The sequence below is a fragment of the Simochromis diagramma genome, unplaced genomic scaffold, assembly GCF_900408965.1.
Source record: "Simochromis diagramma unplaced genomic scaffold, fSimDia1.1 OVJJ01000802.1, whole genome shotgun sequence".
NCBI classification, from domain to species: Eukaryota; Metazoa; Chordata; class Actinopteri; order Cichliformes; family Cichlidae; genus Simochromis; species Simochromis diagramma.
This window is the reverse complement of record NW_024387492.1, coordinates 24,744,498-24,762,143: the sequence shown is the minus strand read 5'-3', so window position 1 is coordinate 24,762,143 and position 17,646 is coordinate 24,744,498. Positions and strand designations below refer to the sequence as shown.

The 17,646-nt window shown below is 43.4% G+C and overlaps 1 protein-coding gene across 3 annotated transcripts; it reads right to left on the bottom strand.

Moving 5' to 3' along the window:
- Positions 1-1,331: 1,331 nt before the first annotated feature.
- LOC120725464 (serine/threonine-protein kinase PAK 6-like) lies at positions 1,332-17,512 on the bottom strand. Of its 3 annotated transcripts, none has more exons than XM_040018410.1 (11): positions 17,187-17,509; positions 14,588-14,701; positions 12,848-12,925; positions 9,501-9,752; positions 6,315-6,872; positions 5,570-6,013; positions 5,364-5,497; positions 4,854-4,980; positions 2,953-3,045; positions 2,424-2,558; positions 1,332-2,128 (listed from the first exon to the last, which is right to left on the bottom strand). In XM_040018410.1, exons 4-11 carry the CDS (start codon positions 9,705-9,707, stop codon positions 1,961-1,963), a joined length of 1,866 nt encoding a protein of 621 aa, XP_039874344.1. In that variant the 5' UTR covers positions 9,708-9,752; positions 12,848-12,925; positions 14,588-14,701; positions 17,187-17,509; the 3' UTR covers positions 1,332-1,960. The 3 variants fall into 3 exon arrangements, with proteins under 3 accessions (XP_039874344.1, XP_039874343.1, XP_039874345.1); XM_040018409.1 differs by having other exon boundaries at positions 2,953-3,078; positions 17,187-17,495; XM_040018411.1 differs by lacking the exon at positions 2,953-3,045 and having other exon boundaries at positions 17,187-17,512.
- Between the last annotated feature and the right edge of the window lie 134 nt (positions 17,513-17,646).

Below are 17,646 nucleotides of genomic sequence, written 5' to 3'. Positions count from 1 at the left end.
AGGACAACACTCACACTGCAGGAAGAGACAAGGGCTTTAAATGTTTTACAAAGGTTGTTTGAATGTATGTGTGTAGGTGAAACTGGAACACTGAGACTGAGCAGCATTCATGATGTTTAAATCCACAGTTTCAGCTGAAAGAGGAAGAATAAAAATGAAAACAGTTTGTTGTGCTGAAAAACCCAGTGCTGAAAAATGAAGCCAGTTAAAACCGCTTTGAGCCACTGAGCATATAAACTTTGGATGCTTTTAATCAAATCTGAACATTTCTAACTTTTATTTGTCTAAAAGTGATAAAACGTTAAACTCCAAAGACTCTGATTTTTAGTTTTAGGTACAGAACTTACCACATAGTCTGCAAAGAGGGAGGCCTTTTAATTATGATTCAGCATCTCTGAGAACATCATCAGTGCAGCAGATTTGCACGTGAATGTTCAAAACTGCATTTTACACCCAAGACTAAATCCGAGGAACAGAAACCAGAACCTGCATTTAGAGACCAGGATCATCTTCTACCTGTGATTACCTGTGTATACCACACTTGCACACACCTGAAAGTATGAAGATATTAAACTGGCTTCATGAAATATATTAAAGTTAGTGTCAACAAAAGGAAACAACCAGAATTTAAAAAGAAACAGTTGAAGTGAAGAAAGCAGCGTGATACACACACACACACACACACACACACACACACACGTGGATGATCTGATAGGCTGATTCCGTTCTCTCAGAGCTGGTTGGGGTCCTGCAGGTTTCTGAGCTCAGACACACACCTGTAAATCAATCAGCGCAGACTTTTGTCTTTGGAATAGGAGCTAATCACTGAGTAAGCGAGTGGCTCCGACATCTCTTATTCCCTCATGAGGAGCACGTCAAAAGGTTTTTAACCCTGAGAGCAGGGCACCAGGCTTGAGCTACTGGGAAGTATTTCAGGACTCTGTGGCCATTTGCCTGTTGTTTAAATAAAAATCTTGGACTTTATTTCTTTTTTAGTAATAAAAAAGCTGAATGAAACCACTCAAAGCAAAACAGAGTGATGAGCTGTTATTTTTTTAATTAAAGCAACAATCTTTGTAATTTCTCATTTTGATTCTTGTTATGATGTTTTAACGTAACTGGATTAACACGCGTGTCATGTCCCCGTTTTAAATTTAGAAATCCAGATTTTCCACCTGAAGAGGTAACATCAGTAACAGGTCAAATTTGGACTTTGTGAGGGAGCAACCGGACGTTTGGCTGCAATGGCGTTTTCTCTGTGTCAGGATCCATTTTAGCTTCAATAAAAATATTTATAGGACTCAACAAAGAGACAAACGGAAAAAGACAAAAAGGTTAAATAAAAAAATTTAATCTGCATCTTTTGTGCAAAGTCACATTGAAACTGTGCAAAGCTTCAAAATAAACCGATCGACGGGAGGAAGAGCTCATCATCATCATCATCACGGGGTAAAACTTTTTCCCAATGAGAGCTTTAAATCCAGAGCTGACCCTCTGCTGATCTCTGCTGAGCAGCATTGATCAATTTATTGGTTGTTTATTGGCTCTGATACAGAGAGAAACTTCTTGAAGCCAGAGGATCATCTCCGGCTCTGCTGAAACGAACGTGTCTGTTTTCACTTGTTTGTTTGAAGCTGTTCTGCACCCACAGCTCTGAGCTGATCATTATTATTGATCTGTGATTTAAAGGTTTGACGTCGGCTGTAAAATTACTGAAATGCTGTATAAACTAGGATCTTTGAAAACATGAAGGAGCCTGAAATGTTCTAAAGTTTAAATTCTCCATTTTAAAAAACACTCGCCCCAGAGTAGCACCAACAGCTGTTCAGCAAGTCTGGCCAATCAGAGATGAGCTGATGCGCAACCGAGCCACAATAAGAGTCTCCCAGCTGAGTCTCAGATGTCTTCGGAGGAATCAGGGTTGGGTTCGGGCGAGCCTCTTCAGATGGGTCTCGGGTGTTCAGCAGAGTGACATGCGTTTGCGGTACTGCTCCACCAGAGGAACGAGGCAGCGTGGTGAGCCGGCCTGCAGCATGAATGGGTGCTCCAGCAGGTCGGCGCCGCTGCTCCTCTGCAGCGTGTCGCGGGTCAACATGCAGCCCAGGAAGTCCTTCAACACGGGAGACACCTGGAGACAAACACAGTGACATCATCAGTGACTGTCAGGATGAATGATTACATCATCATCAAATGCTACAACTAATCTGGGCCCACGACCCACAACCAGCACATTAGCATTTTAGTAACTGATGTTCAGAAAAAATCTGATTTTGTGTTTTCAGATTTAACTTACATGAGAACGAAGATGTGACAGATAAAATTTAGAAGGACCCTTATATGTATGTCTGTTGGTCCTCAAAGCATGTTCAGGTCTCGGGTCCTCACTCCATATAAAAATAAAACTAAGTGTGTGTGTGTCTGACCCGCTGGACGTTCTTGACACTTGGCACTGCTTCGTCTCGCAGCTTCTTCATTGCAGTGATGGGCGTGTCACTGAAATACGGTGGCTCTCCATCAACCATCTCCACCACCATGATTCCCAGAGACCAGATGTCCACCTGAAAACAGGAAATGGTCAGACCTCAAAGGCATGCTTTTAATTTGTGCGTGTGAATGGGTGGATGACTGAATGTAGTGTAAAGCGCTTTGGGGTCCATAGGGACTAAGTAAAGCGCTATACAAATACAGGCCATTTTTTTACCATTTTAATTTGAAATAAGACCTAGAAACGTAACTATTTGATGGTTTTTTTAGTTTTCATGTGAAACTGTGATTGGTTACTGAGAACTGTGAATATCAGTTACTGTAAATATAAATGTGATATTTGTTTAACCTTGTTCAAACTGAGGTTTGGACTTTTGTTTAACTCTAAGACTTATCCAGCTTTTTTCCACCGGTTTAATCGACTCATTAAATTATTAGGCAGGAACATCCTTCATGTGCTGTCTTTACCTCGGTGCCATATGGCATTTTGGCGATCACCTCAGGAGCCATCCAGTATGGGGTCCCGACCAGAGACTTTCTCTTTGGGACTTCTTTGCTGATCTGAGCGCAGAAACCAAAGTCGGACAGTTTGATCTGCAGCAGGATCCAAGAAGGAATTTCATAGATTTACTAACAGAAAACCTCTGAGAATCATTTTCCAGCTGTTTGTGTGACCGATACTCAGCAGTATTTCAGTCATATCTGACTGAGGCTTGATTAGTCACTGTTATCAGGATCTGAATACTTTATTAATACCAGAGGAAATGATGTGGTCACGGTTTCTCCAAGACAGCAAGGACATAACTAACAAGTTAAAGGTCATGAAATAATGCAAAATATTATATTACCAAATAGCTCTAATATACACAAAATTAAATATAGATAGAGTTCAAGTTGAGGTGTCCCTCATACTGGCGGTTATTTTCTCTGCAGAGGGTGTGCAGGTATTGGACTGTGTGCCGTGCTTTAGATGGAGGAGTTGTACAGAGATATCCACAGGCAGGAATGATGTCCTGTGTCGTTCAGTGGTGCATTATGGGTAAACTCAGTCTCTCACTGAGGATGCTACTGTGACTGGCCAGTGCATTATGGAGTGGCTGGGAGGTGCTTTCCAGCACTGTCCTTTAAGTGGACATGAAACACCACATGTATAATGTACACCACTGAGCCCTGCTCTCATACATTGCCAAATGTAACTTTATCTGTGAAGCTGAATTTAAGGTATACATGTTTAACTTTAGAATGTGTTTAGCGCCATCTTCTGTCAGTACAGAATATGATGTCACTAGGTTGGTTGCAGCTAATAGACTCACATTAGTTTATGTTAGCTAACTAGTGACAGAACTGATAACTCAGAGGAAAATAAGGACACTGAAACTAAAAATCAGTCAGCAGCAGTTTTGTGCTGACGTCAGCTGATTGCACAGCGTGGTACACCTGTCTAGAAGAGGAAACGAGACGAGTGTCGGATTCCAGATTGTCCGTCTGGTAACTTAAACAGGTTTTCCTCCACCCTGTCCTTATTAATAAAGTGTTCTGCAACCTCTGACAACCAACAAGTGGATTTCCTATTTCATTGCAGCTAGCCAAACAACAAAGAACCACTGACTGCTGATAACACAGAGAGTGAAAGTGGACAGTATATCATTGTTTTTACTATAAACTCATTGTTGAAGCCAGGGGCTGCACAAAAATAACCCTTAGACTCTGAACATGTTCTAAAAAATTTAAACTTCCAGCTTGAATCCACCTTCACAGTTACATCAGGGACAGTTGACATCAGGGCTTCATGATTTAGACTGGCTTTTATAATATAATGTTTCATGGCCATTTTAACTTGGATAACACATTTTATTGGCCTTGCAGATCAGTTTATTGAGTTTGTTGGCATTTGAGTTTTGACTAACTAATAACATAAATAATCTGGAAAAAAGATGCCTGATCCTGGTTACCAGCAGAAGTTGTTTTCCTTACTGTAAAGTAGTACTGGCAGTCATACAAACTCTAATGGAAACGATTAGAAACCTCTTATCAATCAGACAAAGACAGACATATATTGGTACATGTCTATCTTTGAGATTATAAATGGTCTTTAATTATTTTAGTATTTTTTAGTATTTATAATTTATAAAATTTATAATATTTTAGAAATAAAAACTCACAAACACTCAGCTTTGTCTAACTGTAATGTCAAACTTTAAAAAGATAGAGATGGTCCTCATTAGGTATTTTTGGGTTTAGGGTACTCATTATGTGATAAACACAAGTTTGTGTGAATTCTCTGTATCTGTTAATAATCCAGGTTTAATTTTTAAGAAGTTCTGTAAATGTCAAAGATGTATCACAAAGAAGAAGAAGAAGGGTGTTACCCTCCCGTCCAGGGTGAGCAGGATGGAGTCGCTCTTGATGTCTCGGTGGATCACACCCTGAGAGTGCAGGTAAGACAGCGCCTGCAGGACCCCCTCACAGACTGTCGCTATCTGCTCCTCGTTCAACCTGAACCACGCAGAAACATCATCGTAAATGGCCTGTATTTGTATAGCGCTTTACTTAGTCCCTAAGGACCCCAAAGCGCTTTACACTACATTCAGTCATCCACACACTGGTGATGGCAAGCTACATTGTTGCCACAGCTGCCCTGGGGTGCACTGACAGAGGCGAGGCTGCCGGACACTGGCACCACCAGGCCCTCTGACCACCACCAGTAGGGAACGGGTGAAGTGTCTTGCCCAAGGACACAACGACTGAGACTGTCGAAGCCGGGGCTCGAACCAGCAACCTTATGATTACAAGACGAACTGCCAACTCTTGAGCCACGATCGCCCCATGAACACAGAGAACATCTCCCAGACGACACACCTGAGAGACTTCCAGCTCACCTGGTCTCACTGACGATGTGGGTTAGAGCGCCACCTTGCAGGTACTCCATGATGACCCACAGCTCATCCTCCACTAGAGCACTACGGTACATTTCCACCACATTCTGGTGCCGGTAGTCCCTCATGATCACCACCTGAGACATATGAAATGAAGATCAGTCAAACTGCAAACAGGTAGATCTTCACCCACCTCACCACACCTGTACCTCATTAAAGAGCAGCTCTCGCCGTTGCTGCTTCCTGAGGTCCATCATCTTCACAGCCACCTGTCTCCCGCTGTACTTTTCCCGGGCGATGCAAACCACGCCTGTGGACCCCTCTCCAATCTTCACAAAGTTCTCCAAAGTCATCCTCGGGTCGCCAGGGTCCACCACCATCTGTAGTGCCTCCTTGAACTGCTCATGTGTCACCTTTGGAGGACCGCCATCTGACCCCGCCTGCTGGTTGGAGGCGACTGCGTGACCTGGGGAGCCGGTTGGGGGAGGGTGGGGCTGGGAGGGGCTGTCCTCAGTTGTTAAGTTTGGAGATTTGATAGGAGCATTAAAGGCAGAGGATGGGCGAGGCAGCCTCTGAAATACGGCTCTACCTGTGATGATGGGACTGCTGGTGCTGTTAGGAGGAGGCAGGAGGCGGGAGGAGGGTGAGGCCAGCTGATGGAGAAAAAAAAGAGACACTGAGCTAAAACTTCAGGTGTTTCCCCTTTTTATGCTACTCTGTGCTAGCGGTTTCTTCCTGTTCAGGTCAGGCTATGCTAGCTATTTACATTTCTATAGTCTGTATTTATCCTAAGCTAATATATCTGCATTTTGTATCGGGCCATTTCCTATACTTGTTCTAATCAGATGTGTTGATGTTAGCCTGTGTAGCTTCACATGGTTTGGTCTGTCCTCAGCAGACTCATTCTAATGAATTTGTGAAAATGGTGGAAGTGATCCAAACACTGAGTTTCACCTGGAGGTCGTAGGACGAATGCGGTCTTCTTGAATTTTCTCTGGATGAGAACAGCAGGTCAGGCAGGTGACCCACAGCTGGTCTTAGCCTCACCTGGTGCCTATTGGTCTCCACAGTGTAGGAAGCTGTCCTATTTCTTAGTTCCGCCCCCTCACTGCGGGCGTACAGTCCACTTGGTTCACCTGTCCTCTGAGGTTTGTCTAGTTTAAGGGGTGTGGTTTCAGACGAGGAATCCACCTGGCATGTAGACTTGGCTCTCTGCAGGGCCCCGTTCAGTTTGGGGCTGCTGCTGTCGCTGCGCACCTGTCGTATCCGGTCCTGCCAGTAGGTAGAGCTCCCACCACTTTTCACACTGCCGCCGCGGTGACCTAGCTCCTCGTACTGGTACGACTCGTCCTCGGCCAGTTCTCCCAGCCGGCCCATCGATCGGGCACGTTTCCGTGCCGACGGACTGCTCCGGCGCAGAGAGTTGGAACTGCTGACCGACATACGAGTCAACTCAGAGATCACGTGACTGATGTAGTCTCCATGGCCGATGAAGCTGCCGCGAACGATGGTCTGCAGAAGAAACCAAAACAAATCAAAGTAACTCCAAAGGCTCAGAGCACCACCACACTGCTGCACTACCCTTACAGACTTCCTCACAGGACCACACGTCCTCTCTTAGCAGCAAATCATCTGCTTTCCCTGATCCACAAAGACTCAGTGAAGCTCCTCCTGACCTTCTCCATCGACCCTCTCATCAGCTATCATCAGCTTCATCCCTCTGTACTGCACATCACCATGTTCTCAGACCCGGTAGATTTGTTCTTCATTTTCATCATCCTCTCACCACCCACCGCCCTCTCCTAGACCTCCCCATACCTGCACAGGTGCGTCATTTGCCTGCCTTTGCTTCCTCCTTACTAATCCTCTGCACTTCCTGAGGTCCTCACTAACTGTCCATCTGTCCTCCTCTCTCTCATTTTCTACATTGATCAGCTCCTCAGAGTCCTCCTTCCATTTTCTCGTCGCAGTGTCTTCAATCGTTAGCACATTTCTGCTCTTACTCACTCTGTCTTCCTTACATACAGCTCACTATAAGCCCATTCTTTTTTCTCTTTGCTGTACATCTGCCTACTTCCTTCATCTCTCTGACTGTCCCCCTTTTACTTTGCTAATATCTTCTTTTGAATACCTTCTGTACTTCCTTATTCCATCACCTAGTCTCCTCATCCTCTTTCCTCAGTCCAGATACACAAACACCTTCTTGGTACTCTCACATCATCCGAAACTCTCTTGGTGGTAGGACAGGGAACTCATCCCTGAACTCTGAGCACTATACTACAGCTACTAGTACTGCTGCTGCTGCTGCCACTACTACTACTGCGACTACTAGTACAAATATTAATGATAATAATAAAAATGATAATAATAATAATAATGATAATAATAATACCATGACCCTTAAATCTGTAAGATATCTGAGGTGATCTCCAGAAGAAAAACAAATAAAAATTATTGTTTGGATACATAAAAAAGGATGATTTCGACCAAAATCATCTGCTGAAGCATTTTTCAACTTTTCATGTCATTATTATTATTATTATTATTATTACTAGTAGCAGTAGTATTTTTGGTTTGAAAATATGAAATGGCATTTAAAATCAATGTTTAATAATCAACTAAATAAATAGATGAGAAAGTGATGTTGTGAGCCTGCCCTTTAAGCCAGCGGTCTCCAACCTTGTTTGCGCCACGGACCAGTTTATGCCCGACAATATTTTCATGGACCGGCCTTTAAGGTGTCGCGGATAAATACAACAAAATAAAACTAGTACCGGTACCGAAAAAAAGAAGATTTATTCATAACACACGTGAAAAGACCCAGGAAAACAGAGTTAACGATAAAAACGATGACAAAATAACGCTGAAAACCGATAAAAACCCTGAAAGCCATACATTTCAGACCTGAGCCTCAACTCTCGCGGCCCGGTACCAAATGACTCACGGACCGGTACCGGTCCGAGGCCCGGGGGTTGGGGACCGCTGCTTTAAGCGATCGTGGTTCAAGAGTTGGGAGTTCGCCTTGTAATCGGAAGGTTGCCGGTTCGAGCCCCAGCTTGGACAGTCTCAGTCGTTGTGTCCTTGGGCAAGACACTTAACCCGTTTCCTACTGTTGGTGGTCAGAGTGCCTGGTGGCGTCAGTGTTCGGCAGCCTGTGTCAGTGCGCCCCAGGGTGGCTGTGGCTGCAATGTAGCTTGCCATCACCAGTGTGTGAATGTGTGCGTGAATGGGTGGATGACAGGTTGTGTAAAGCGCTTTGGGGTCCTTAGGGACTAGAAAAGCGCTATACAAATACAGGCCATTTACCATTTAAACCTTTTAAAATGGGTGAGTACACAGTTGCTCACCTGTTTATGTATTGATGTTTTCATGTATGCATCAGCATCATTTTAACAAGAAGTTTTACCTACCAGAGAACAAAAACAATGACTGACGATGTCATGTTTACATTAGTTTTACTGGTTTACCAGGTGAGCTTAGCGTGAACTGCGGGTGATACAGGTATATAATACATGAGTACTCGCTGATAAACTACAGCTACAATATTAAAGAAGAAAAAACTCCAAGTACTGCAGAGTTTTGAGTTGGTACTAATCAAACTGAACTAAAGATTAAACACCTTGTTTCAGACTGCTGCTGCAGACAGAAGGAATCAGGAAATTTATTCTGGGATTTAGAGTTTGTGTTTGTGGTGCAGCTGAAAGATTCAGATCCCTTTGTTTTAAATGCCGTCGGCTGTCAGCCATATGGCATATAGTCTCCTGCTCATCCCACTGAGCTAAACCGGTGCCCGAGGAAGTATTGATACAGTAAAGATGTTTTTACATGGTGATCCATGACGAGGAAGCACAGTCACTGTGAAGGACCCGACTCTAGGAAAGTTCCTGAAGGTACTTCAGATTGGTTCTGATCTATGCAGAAAGCTGTGATTGTCGTTAATGTCACTGTTCATCAATAAATCAGCTTCTTCATCAGCTTTCTGATGTTCAATGAGACGCATCGCTTGGACCAGTGCACGCAAATACGCAATCGATACATTCGACTGATCCGTCATCGTGCTGGCGTTGGTACCTGATCATCAGACACAGGTCCATTACATTTACAGCAGCCTTGAGAGATTATTGAAATGATCGATCCCACCTTTTTGGGTCCTAGTTCAACATTGGTGATCCTGGAGGGGTCCACCAGGGGGCGTGGCCTCTTCAGCGTGTCGATGACGCTCTGCCACTGCGGCGGCAGCCCCACGTAGCATCCCGAGGTGACATCAAACGACGTGTGGACGCGGTGCTGGAAGTCCTGTGGCGCCGAGATCTCCAGCCTGTGCTTCTTCTTCCTGTGTCGGAACATCAGCACGGAGGCGTAGAGGCAGAGGCACAAGCCGGGTAGTGAGAGCTGAGGGAAACAACAACAACAATACTGGCAATCAGACGGCGACATGATGGACGTCTTGCAAACATTCACACTCAGGGAGTCAGAGCACTGACAGCTCCTCTTCCTGCTCAGGTGAGTCACCTGAGCAGAGTCACATGACCTCACCCTCCCTCTCAGAAACCGACCAAACAGCCCAGGTGACAATCTCACCTGGCTGCATGAGTAAAAGGGCGCTGACCTGAAACTGACTCTGAGTCACTCTGCAGCTTCGATTTGCTGAAACTTTATTCAGAACAACAAAAACTGACATTTTCTGATGTGCTCACGGCACGGGCCACCAGCTTGGAGCTGTGATTATCGGCTCAGCCTGTGTTTTTAAATCAGGCTTTGTTGTTCAGAATGAATCCAGTGCTCCTGTAACCGTTACTAAACACAGCATGCTTTTATTTTGGTGGGCAACTGTTCCAGGCTTAAATGTTCAGCACAGTTGCTAGTAAGAAAAACCTGAACTAAAGCTTTACATTTACCATCCATCTGAACTTCACATTCAAAACAACTGCTTTTAAGTCTGCTCCCATGACTCTGTATACATTCATCAGCCACGGCACTGGGTTCATACGATCGTTATTAGTGCATATGCATCGTCAACCATCATGGTATTTAGGCATGATCAACACAACCTGCTGGCATTCACACTGAGCATGAATGATGAAGAAAGGTGACCTAAGTCACTTTGAATATAGCGTAGTTCTTTCAGAATCCACCAACCTGCTGGGATTTTCCCACCAACCATCTCTGAGTTTACAGAGAAGGTCTGGAACAGAGAAAACAGGTCACATAACCACTCGTTACAATCAAGGACTGCAGAATAGCATCTCTGAACCTTGAAGCAGATGGGCTACAGCAGCAAAAGACCACACCAGGTGCCTGTTGAGCTTGTAAATCTGAACCATGAAGAGTCAAAGCAGCTCTGAAGGAAAAAGGAGCTCCAACCAGTTAAGTAGAAAGCTGTACCTAATAAAGTGGTTGGTTGACTGTAATTTATAATCTAAAAGTGAAAAAAAAAAGCCAGAGTTATGGCCTGGGAGGTTAGGGTTGTGCTTTTGTTTTACACGAAACTATGCTGTCTGTGTCATCAGAACGTTGGTGTTGATGTGACTCAGCTTTCAGGTTAATCCAACATTAATCTGGATTCTTGTGTCACTGCAATCTGATCCGTGGATTAGTTCCTGCATGCCAAGGTTATGATCATTAACTACAACCAAAACAATACCAAAACATGTTTCCTGTGAACCAAAATAGATGTTTTGACATCAGTCGCTGGCCAGCTGCCAGCTCTATGCTCATTAGGCAGTCATGTATGTTTTGCCACATCACCTGGTGAGGCAGCAGAAACCATACCTGCACATTCAGACAGATGCAGTTTAATGTCCTTCTGTGCCTGAGACATAATCATCTTATAGAAAAGTCTCTGTATGTTTGTCCACTGGGACATTTTACAATCAAGTTACTGAATAAAAAAAAAGATTTTATGGTTTTTAGTATTTAGTACTGGTTTTCAATCCCAAGCTCAAATTGACTGAACATAAAGATTTTACGAGAATTAAAAGCAGTCACACACGCATCCTCCTGTAGCCCAGCTTGGAAAAGAAGGAAAATAGAAATCCTGTTTGGTGACATCATTGTCATATCTTAAGAAGATGTGATCTAATGTGAGAGTTTCAGAGTTTAGGTTGAAATATAAATGAAGGACGACCCGTTTCAACAAAACAAAACAAAATATGAAACGGTATTCGGCACTGAACGCCTAGCCAAAAGGACAATTTGTCAATACAGAAGTATCAGGAAGTACTGATGAAGTACTGATGAAGTACTGGGGAAGTACTGATGAAGTACTGGTGAAACTCAGATTCCCACTTGGCTCTGGTTCAGGTGTTTTTATTCCAAAACCTGATCTGATCTTCTGAGATGTTCATCCAGATGAATGCCCTCTACAACTTGATAACTAAAAAGACTAATGAACGAATTAACTTAATGGATAGAAATTCCGGTGCAGTAAATGAATGGAGGTGAAGGTGGAGACTTTGGTGACTTCAGGATGTCTGTTCTGCTACAGGCTAACACCTCGAGCTCATTATGGGGCAGTTTACATTTCAGTGTGAAGATGCTGGAATGAAAATCAGCATCTCCAACTCAGTGGCCACGGAAAAGGTGGAGTGCCCTCTGCGGGATGGGTGATGGATGTATGGATTGATGGATAGATGGGTGGACGGATTGGCTGGTGGGTGGATAGATGGGTGGGTGGTGAATGGATGGATGGGTAGGTGGCTGGGTGGATGGATAGATGGATTGGTCGGTGGGTGGATAGGTGGATGGGTGGGATGGGTGGATGAATGGATGGATGATGATGGATGGGTGGATGGATTGGTGGGTGGTGAATGGATGGATGGATTGGTTGATGGGTGGGTGATGATGGATGAATGGAGCATGAAAACTGTTAAAAACGAAAATAAAATTAAACAATAAGAATTTAAATGAAATGAGCTGTGGGAAGTGAAATTCAACAGTGACCTTGGTTACAGCGGAGCATGGGCACGTATTAAACCTCTCACAGTGATGACGGCCAGCTGAAAGTCAGAGCAGCAGCAGTTTTATTAACTTTGTTTATTTTTGGTAGTTCTGTTTTCCTGGTTAGTGTGTGTTTATTGTAGATTTGGTTCTTAGACTGTTGTGGTTTTAAGTTTTTTAAATTTTACTTGTAATTATATTTATGTGTCATGGATGTAAACGCCCAACTGGGGACAAGGATTCATACTCAGTGTTTAACCGTGTTAAATTGCATCATCATTATTAAACAACAGTAATAATAATACACTCTGCTGCTATAAAAATTATTTTATGTCATGTTTGTTTTCATTGATGCATTCTTTTGCATTTGTGTTACTAAAGTTTGAATTGAAGAATAAGCAGGGTGTGTGTGCAGCCTTCATCATACCTGGATGAACAACTGAAACGTGTCACCAGTTTCATCTTCATCACACATCACACCAGTGAGGACCGAGCACAGTGTCCCCAAATGGTCTGAAAGCAAAGCGCTCCACACACACCTGTCTCACCTGTGTGTGAGTTGGTGTCTCTCCACCTCAGGTAAAACTGGGTCTGGTCTGCTGCTGATCAGATGACTCCACCTAAGCCTAAAGGGAACAAGAGAGATGATGAGGCACAGAGCCTGCTCCTCCTCCTCTTCATCAAACATCATCATCATTTATTCTCCTCCTCTGACTGACCGGATGAGATTGCTCCACATCCTCCTCCGCACCCTCTCAGCAAACAGGAGGAGGAGGAGCTGTTAATCAGCTTTCACCTTCCAGCTGTTTATGTTTCAGGCAAGGGGTGGAGCCAATGGTTGACCCAGTACATACACAGACAGGCCTTACCAACCTGTACAGGTGGCTTAGTAGAGTATTTAAAAGTATAATGGGAGGGAGATCCTTCAGTTTTCAGGCCCCTGTTCTGTGGAACCTGCTTCCAGTTTGAATACAGGAGACAGACACTATCTCTACTTTTAAGATTAGGCTTCAAACTTTCCTTTTTGCTAAAGCATATAGTTAGGGCTGGACCAGGTGACCCTGAATCCTCCCTTAGTTATGCTGCAATAGGTGTAGGCTGCGGGGGGATTTCCATGATGCACTGGGTGTTTCTTCTTAACTCACTATGTGTTTATAGACCTCTCTGCACTGAATCATACTTGTTATTAATCTCTGGCTCTCTTCCACAGCATGTCTTTGTCCTGTCCCCCGTCCGTCTCTGAGCCTAGTTCTGCCGGAGGTTTCTTCCTGTTAAAAGGGATTTTTTCTTTTCCACTGTCGGCAAAGTGCTTGCTCATATGGGGTGAGCTCTCTGTATTATTGGTCTTTACCTTACAATATAAAGTACCCTGAGATTCTGTTGTTATGAATTTGTGATATATCAATAAAACTAACCCAGGGGCAGCATTTCACCTGTGTGTGTGTGTGTCTGTGTAGCTTGCAATTTAATTTAAACATTTCCATAGCAACAGAGCACTCCTCCAATCAGATGTTGTCACTGTATCAGGTTAGTGAACCAGCCTCCACCCAGCCTGGAGCTCAGCATTACTGAAGCATCCACAGAAGAAGTTTGTCCTCCAACATATCTGGAGAACACTTCCTGAAGATGGCTCAGAGATACAGACACACTGTCTGCAGGTATAACAAAGGAATGGGTGACTCCAGAGCTGTGTGGTCTGCGCCACATCGTAAGCAAAATACAAATGGAGAATATAAACTCCCCATTATTCCACTGTGGAGCTCTGTCATGACCCACCTGCCGTTCTCCCATAGGGGGTGCTCTTTCTGGAAGCTTTCATCCTGCGCTTGATGAAAGGGTTCAAAACAATCGATGTAATCCCATTCATAAAATGTAAATACCTCTCCGTGAATATTAACATTTTGATTTCTGCACCACCCCGAATAGCTGCTGCTTTTCCATGCGCGCGTTTAAAGAATCCTGGTGTCTTATGGGTAAAATCAGCTTCAGCTTTCAGCGGCATCTCTTCTTCCTTCACGAGTTTACCTCCAGTGAGAGTCAGCTGACTGTTTCCTGCTCAACTTTGGCCTTGTAAACTGTCCAGGATGTTTGAGCAGTTACCGTTTTACTGTTTCTGGGAATCCCCGTGACCTTTGAACCCTGTGATATTCTCTGTGTGCACACCTCAACCTGAATTGGAGGAAAACTCTTTTTTGCAGATGTGTGAACGAAGCCTTTGTTGGTGCTGGTCTGATTCCAGGTGTTTTTAGCAGCTGTGTTTTCAGGGTGTGGCTGGCTCGCTGACATACCTGAGGAAACTGTCTCTACATGACCAGACAGTTCCGCCACGGCTCCTCGTCTGACTGGAACTGCACTCATCCCCATGCACAGGCAGGCTTACCAGAGACAGTGCCCCCCAGTGGCTGCAGGAACAATGACAGATCACAGCAAGAAGTCAGGTGACCCAGTTACACATAGCCATGTAGGCATGTTCGAGCACAACTTTAATGCTACCGACTTCTTTAAAAAGTATAATTTGTATATGTTAATGTTCACAACTCATTTATGAAATTAAAATAAATAAAAATAAAAACAAACTAAAGAAAAATTATTAAAATGTTAAATTAAAAGTTTTACACATTTAAGAAAACATTTCAAATAAACTAAAACAATGAAATAAAATTTCTTTAAAACTTAAAAACTATAATTAAAAAAAACAAACAAATCATAAAAAGTGAAATTAAACTACACCGAAAATACAATAAAAAATAATGTCATGTATATAAAATTGAATATAAAGAAAATAAAAAATAAATAAAAACAAAAATATAAAATTAACAGAAAAACCTTAATGAAAATAAAATGTAGCATACAAATTTATAAAAACAGTAATACAAAATTAAATATAAAACAAAGGCAAAATAAAGAAGATTAAATCTAAAGAGCACCATAAAAATGATAAGCTCAAACAAAACGATATAAACCTTTACCATTTGGAATGAACGAAAGTTAAACTGCACTGACTATTGTACTGTGCAGAAGTCGACATGCCCCTCATTTCTTCATATTTTGCTTTTTTGGCTTCCTTGACGTTTTAGTGCTCATGAGTCTCATGTGCTCATGAGTCTTTCAAAGTTTTTCTTTGGACTTTGGCTGCTTTTTCACTCATCTTCAGTCCTTGTACCTGACCATTTTCACAGAGTCTGCAGCCATCTGTGACACGGTGGAGGCTCTGTCACAGTTTCAGCTGCAGGTCAGTCAGTGGTGTTGGAGATCTTTGATAAACTGATGATCCATCATGCAGGAAAATCTGGAAACATCTGACTGACAGCAGTTTCCTGTTTCAGCATGGGAGTGATCAGAGCCGGACCTCACCATAACTGAAGCAGTGTGAGATCATTCTGACCGAGAACAAAAGGCAGAAACTTTCAAAGAAGAAGCCTGAGGAACTCTTCCTGAAGATCCTCACCAAGCTGACATGGAGCTGCAGGATGAAACGGCTCACAGCACAGATTCACTTTCAGGGTCATTAAAAACGTGAAACTCAGTTTCCACCTTATGAGCTGTATTTTTGCACTTGTTTCAATACTTTATAACCATCACTGCTCCCAACAAACACGGTAAGCTGCAGTGTTTCCAGTTTCTGTAAACAGTCTGTTGCTGGTTTTGAACACTTTTTGGACATCTTTAAAAAATATCCTACTCAGCTTTTTTTAATAACTGTCATTATTTTCTTGTATTTTATTTTAGATTCTTTACTTTTATGTGGTCAGCATTGTGGCCTCACAGCAGCTTCATCCCACAGTCCAAACACATGCTGTTAGTGGGGTTAGGTTAACTGGTGACTCTAGATTGCCCACAGGCTTGAGTGGTTGTGTGTCTCCAAGTGTAAAAGCCTGGATATGGCAAAGTCTGCAGTGAAAGCAGGAGGAAAACACTGAGACATCAGTCTACGACACATCTCCACTGGTTCACACCCACTCACCTCTGAAGCTCCTCAGCAATAACAGAGAGCAACCAAACACTATAGCTGTTAGCATGGTTGCCTCACGATATGAAGGTCCAGGTTCAAACCCCTCTGGCTTCTGGGTTAACTGATGGTTCTTCATTGGCCGTGTGTGTTAATGTGTTTTTTTAAGTCAGAGTCGGAAGTGTACCATCAGGGACACACGCAGGTGTTCCCAGGTCAGTTACACTTCCACACCGAACCACCATTCATGAAGATCAGTTTACCCCACCAGACACACATACACACACACACACACACGCACACACACAGAGTCAGGTGTGAGGCCAAACTTTAAACAGAATTTTTTTCTTTGCTACAACCAAACTCCATTCAAATATTGTCTGATTTAACATGTGTGTTCTGAGTCTTTAAAGCTGCATAAGGACTGAATAAAGACAAACCAGCAGACTGAGCCTCTGCGGAACAAAACAGAACCCCGAGTCGCGTGAAGGTTGTTCTTAGGTAAAAGTTTTAGAGTGGAACCCTTTCAACCTGAACTGTCTCTGCAGAGTTATTCTTTCTGCAGGTTTCTTTGCAAGGTTCTATACAGAACACTTTTATATGAACGCAGGATCACTCAGAACCACAGGGGTTGTAGTACCATGAGGAACCTTTGCGAGGGTTCTCCTCCTGTTTCTGTCTTATAAGAGTTCTACTAAGAACCCAAACCTGGATCATTTACAGAAATAGAATATTTATACATAATCAGACTGCTGATACCAACATGTTATTCACAGTTAAGGTAAAGGTCCTCATGCAAGCTTAAGAACCGGGTTCTGTAAAGAACTGTAGAACTTTAAAGCCACAGTGCTGGTATTTGACACACGCCGTTATCTAGAAAGAGACAATGCGGCCTGTAGAGAATCAGTTAATTTAACTCAAAACACACACATGCTCACCTGGCTGCGAAGTCCAGGTGAGTCGGTTCCTGCTGTTGTTCTCCTCCTTGGACTGACTCTCTCTCTCTGCTGCTCCTCTTCTTTCTCCTCCTACCCTGTCTTCCTCCCTCCCCCACCTCGCTCGTCCTTGTCTCAGCTGGTTTCAGGTGGAGGGGGAGGAGTTTGAGTCTTTCATATTCGAAGAAGCTTTATTGACACGAAACACAGCAGCAAAGTGAAAACATATCAGTTGATGTGTGAATAAAAGCAGAGCGCACAGATGAACTCAGGTCATCCTGCACAGGTGATCATGTGACTTCTTTTGGAAGAGAACCATCAAAAGTGGCTTTGAGACAGCAACGAGTCCATGAAAGCAGCAGAGGAGACAAAGGGGAGGCAAGGTCTGTGTCAGCATGCAGGCTGCAGCACGCATCGCCGTGCCCTGAGGCGGGGGAGGATGTGACTCAAACCGCCACACTCT

What these genes read in the sequence shown, in the direction of transcription:
- LOC120725464 (XM_040018409.1), bottom strand. Translation starts at nt 9,707, where the DNA reads ATGTTCCGACACAGGAAGAAGAAGCACAGGCTGGAGATCTCGGCGCCA. An exon ending in ATTCGTCCTACGACCTCCAG is followed by an intron (nt 6,014 to 6,314) that starts GTGAAACTCAGT and finishes TTTCTCCATCAG; the next exon opens with CTGGCCTCACCCTCCTCCCG. An exon ending in CACATCGTCAGTGAGACCAG is followed by an intron (nt 4,981 to 5,363) that starts GTGAGCTGGAAG and finishes TGCGTGGTTCAG; the next exon opens with GTTGAACGAGGAGCAGATAG.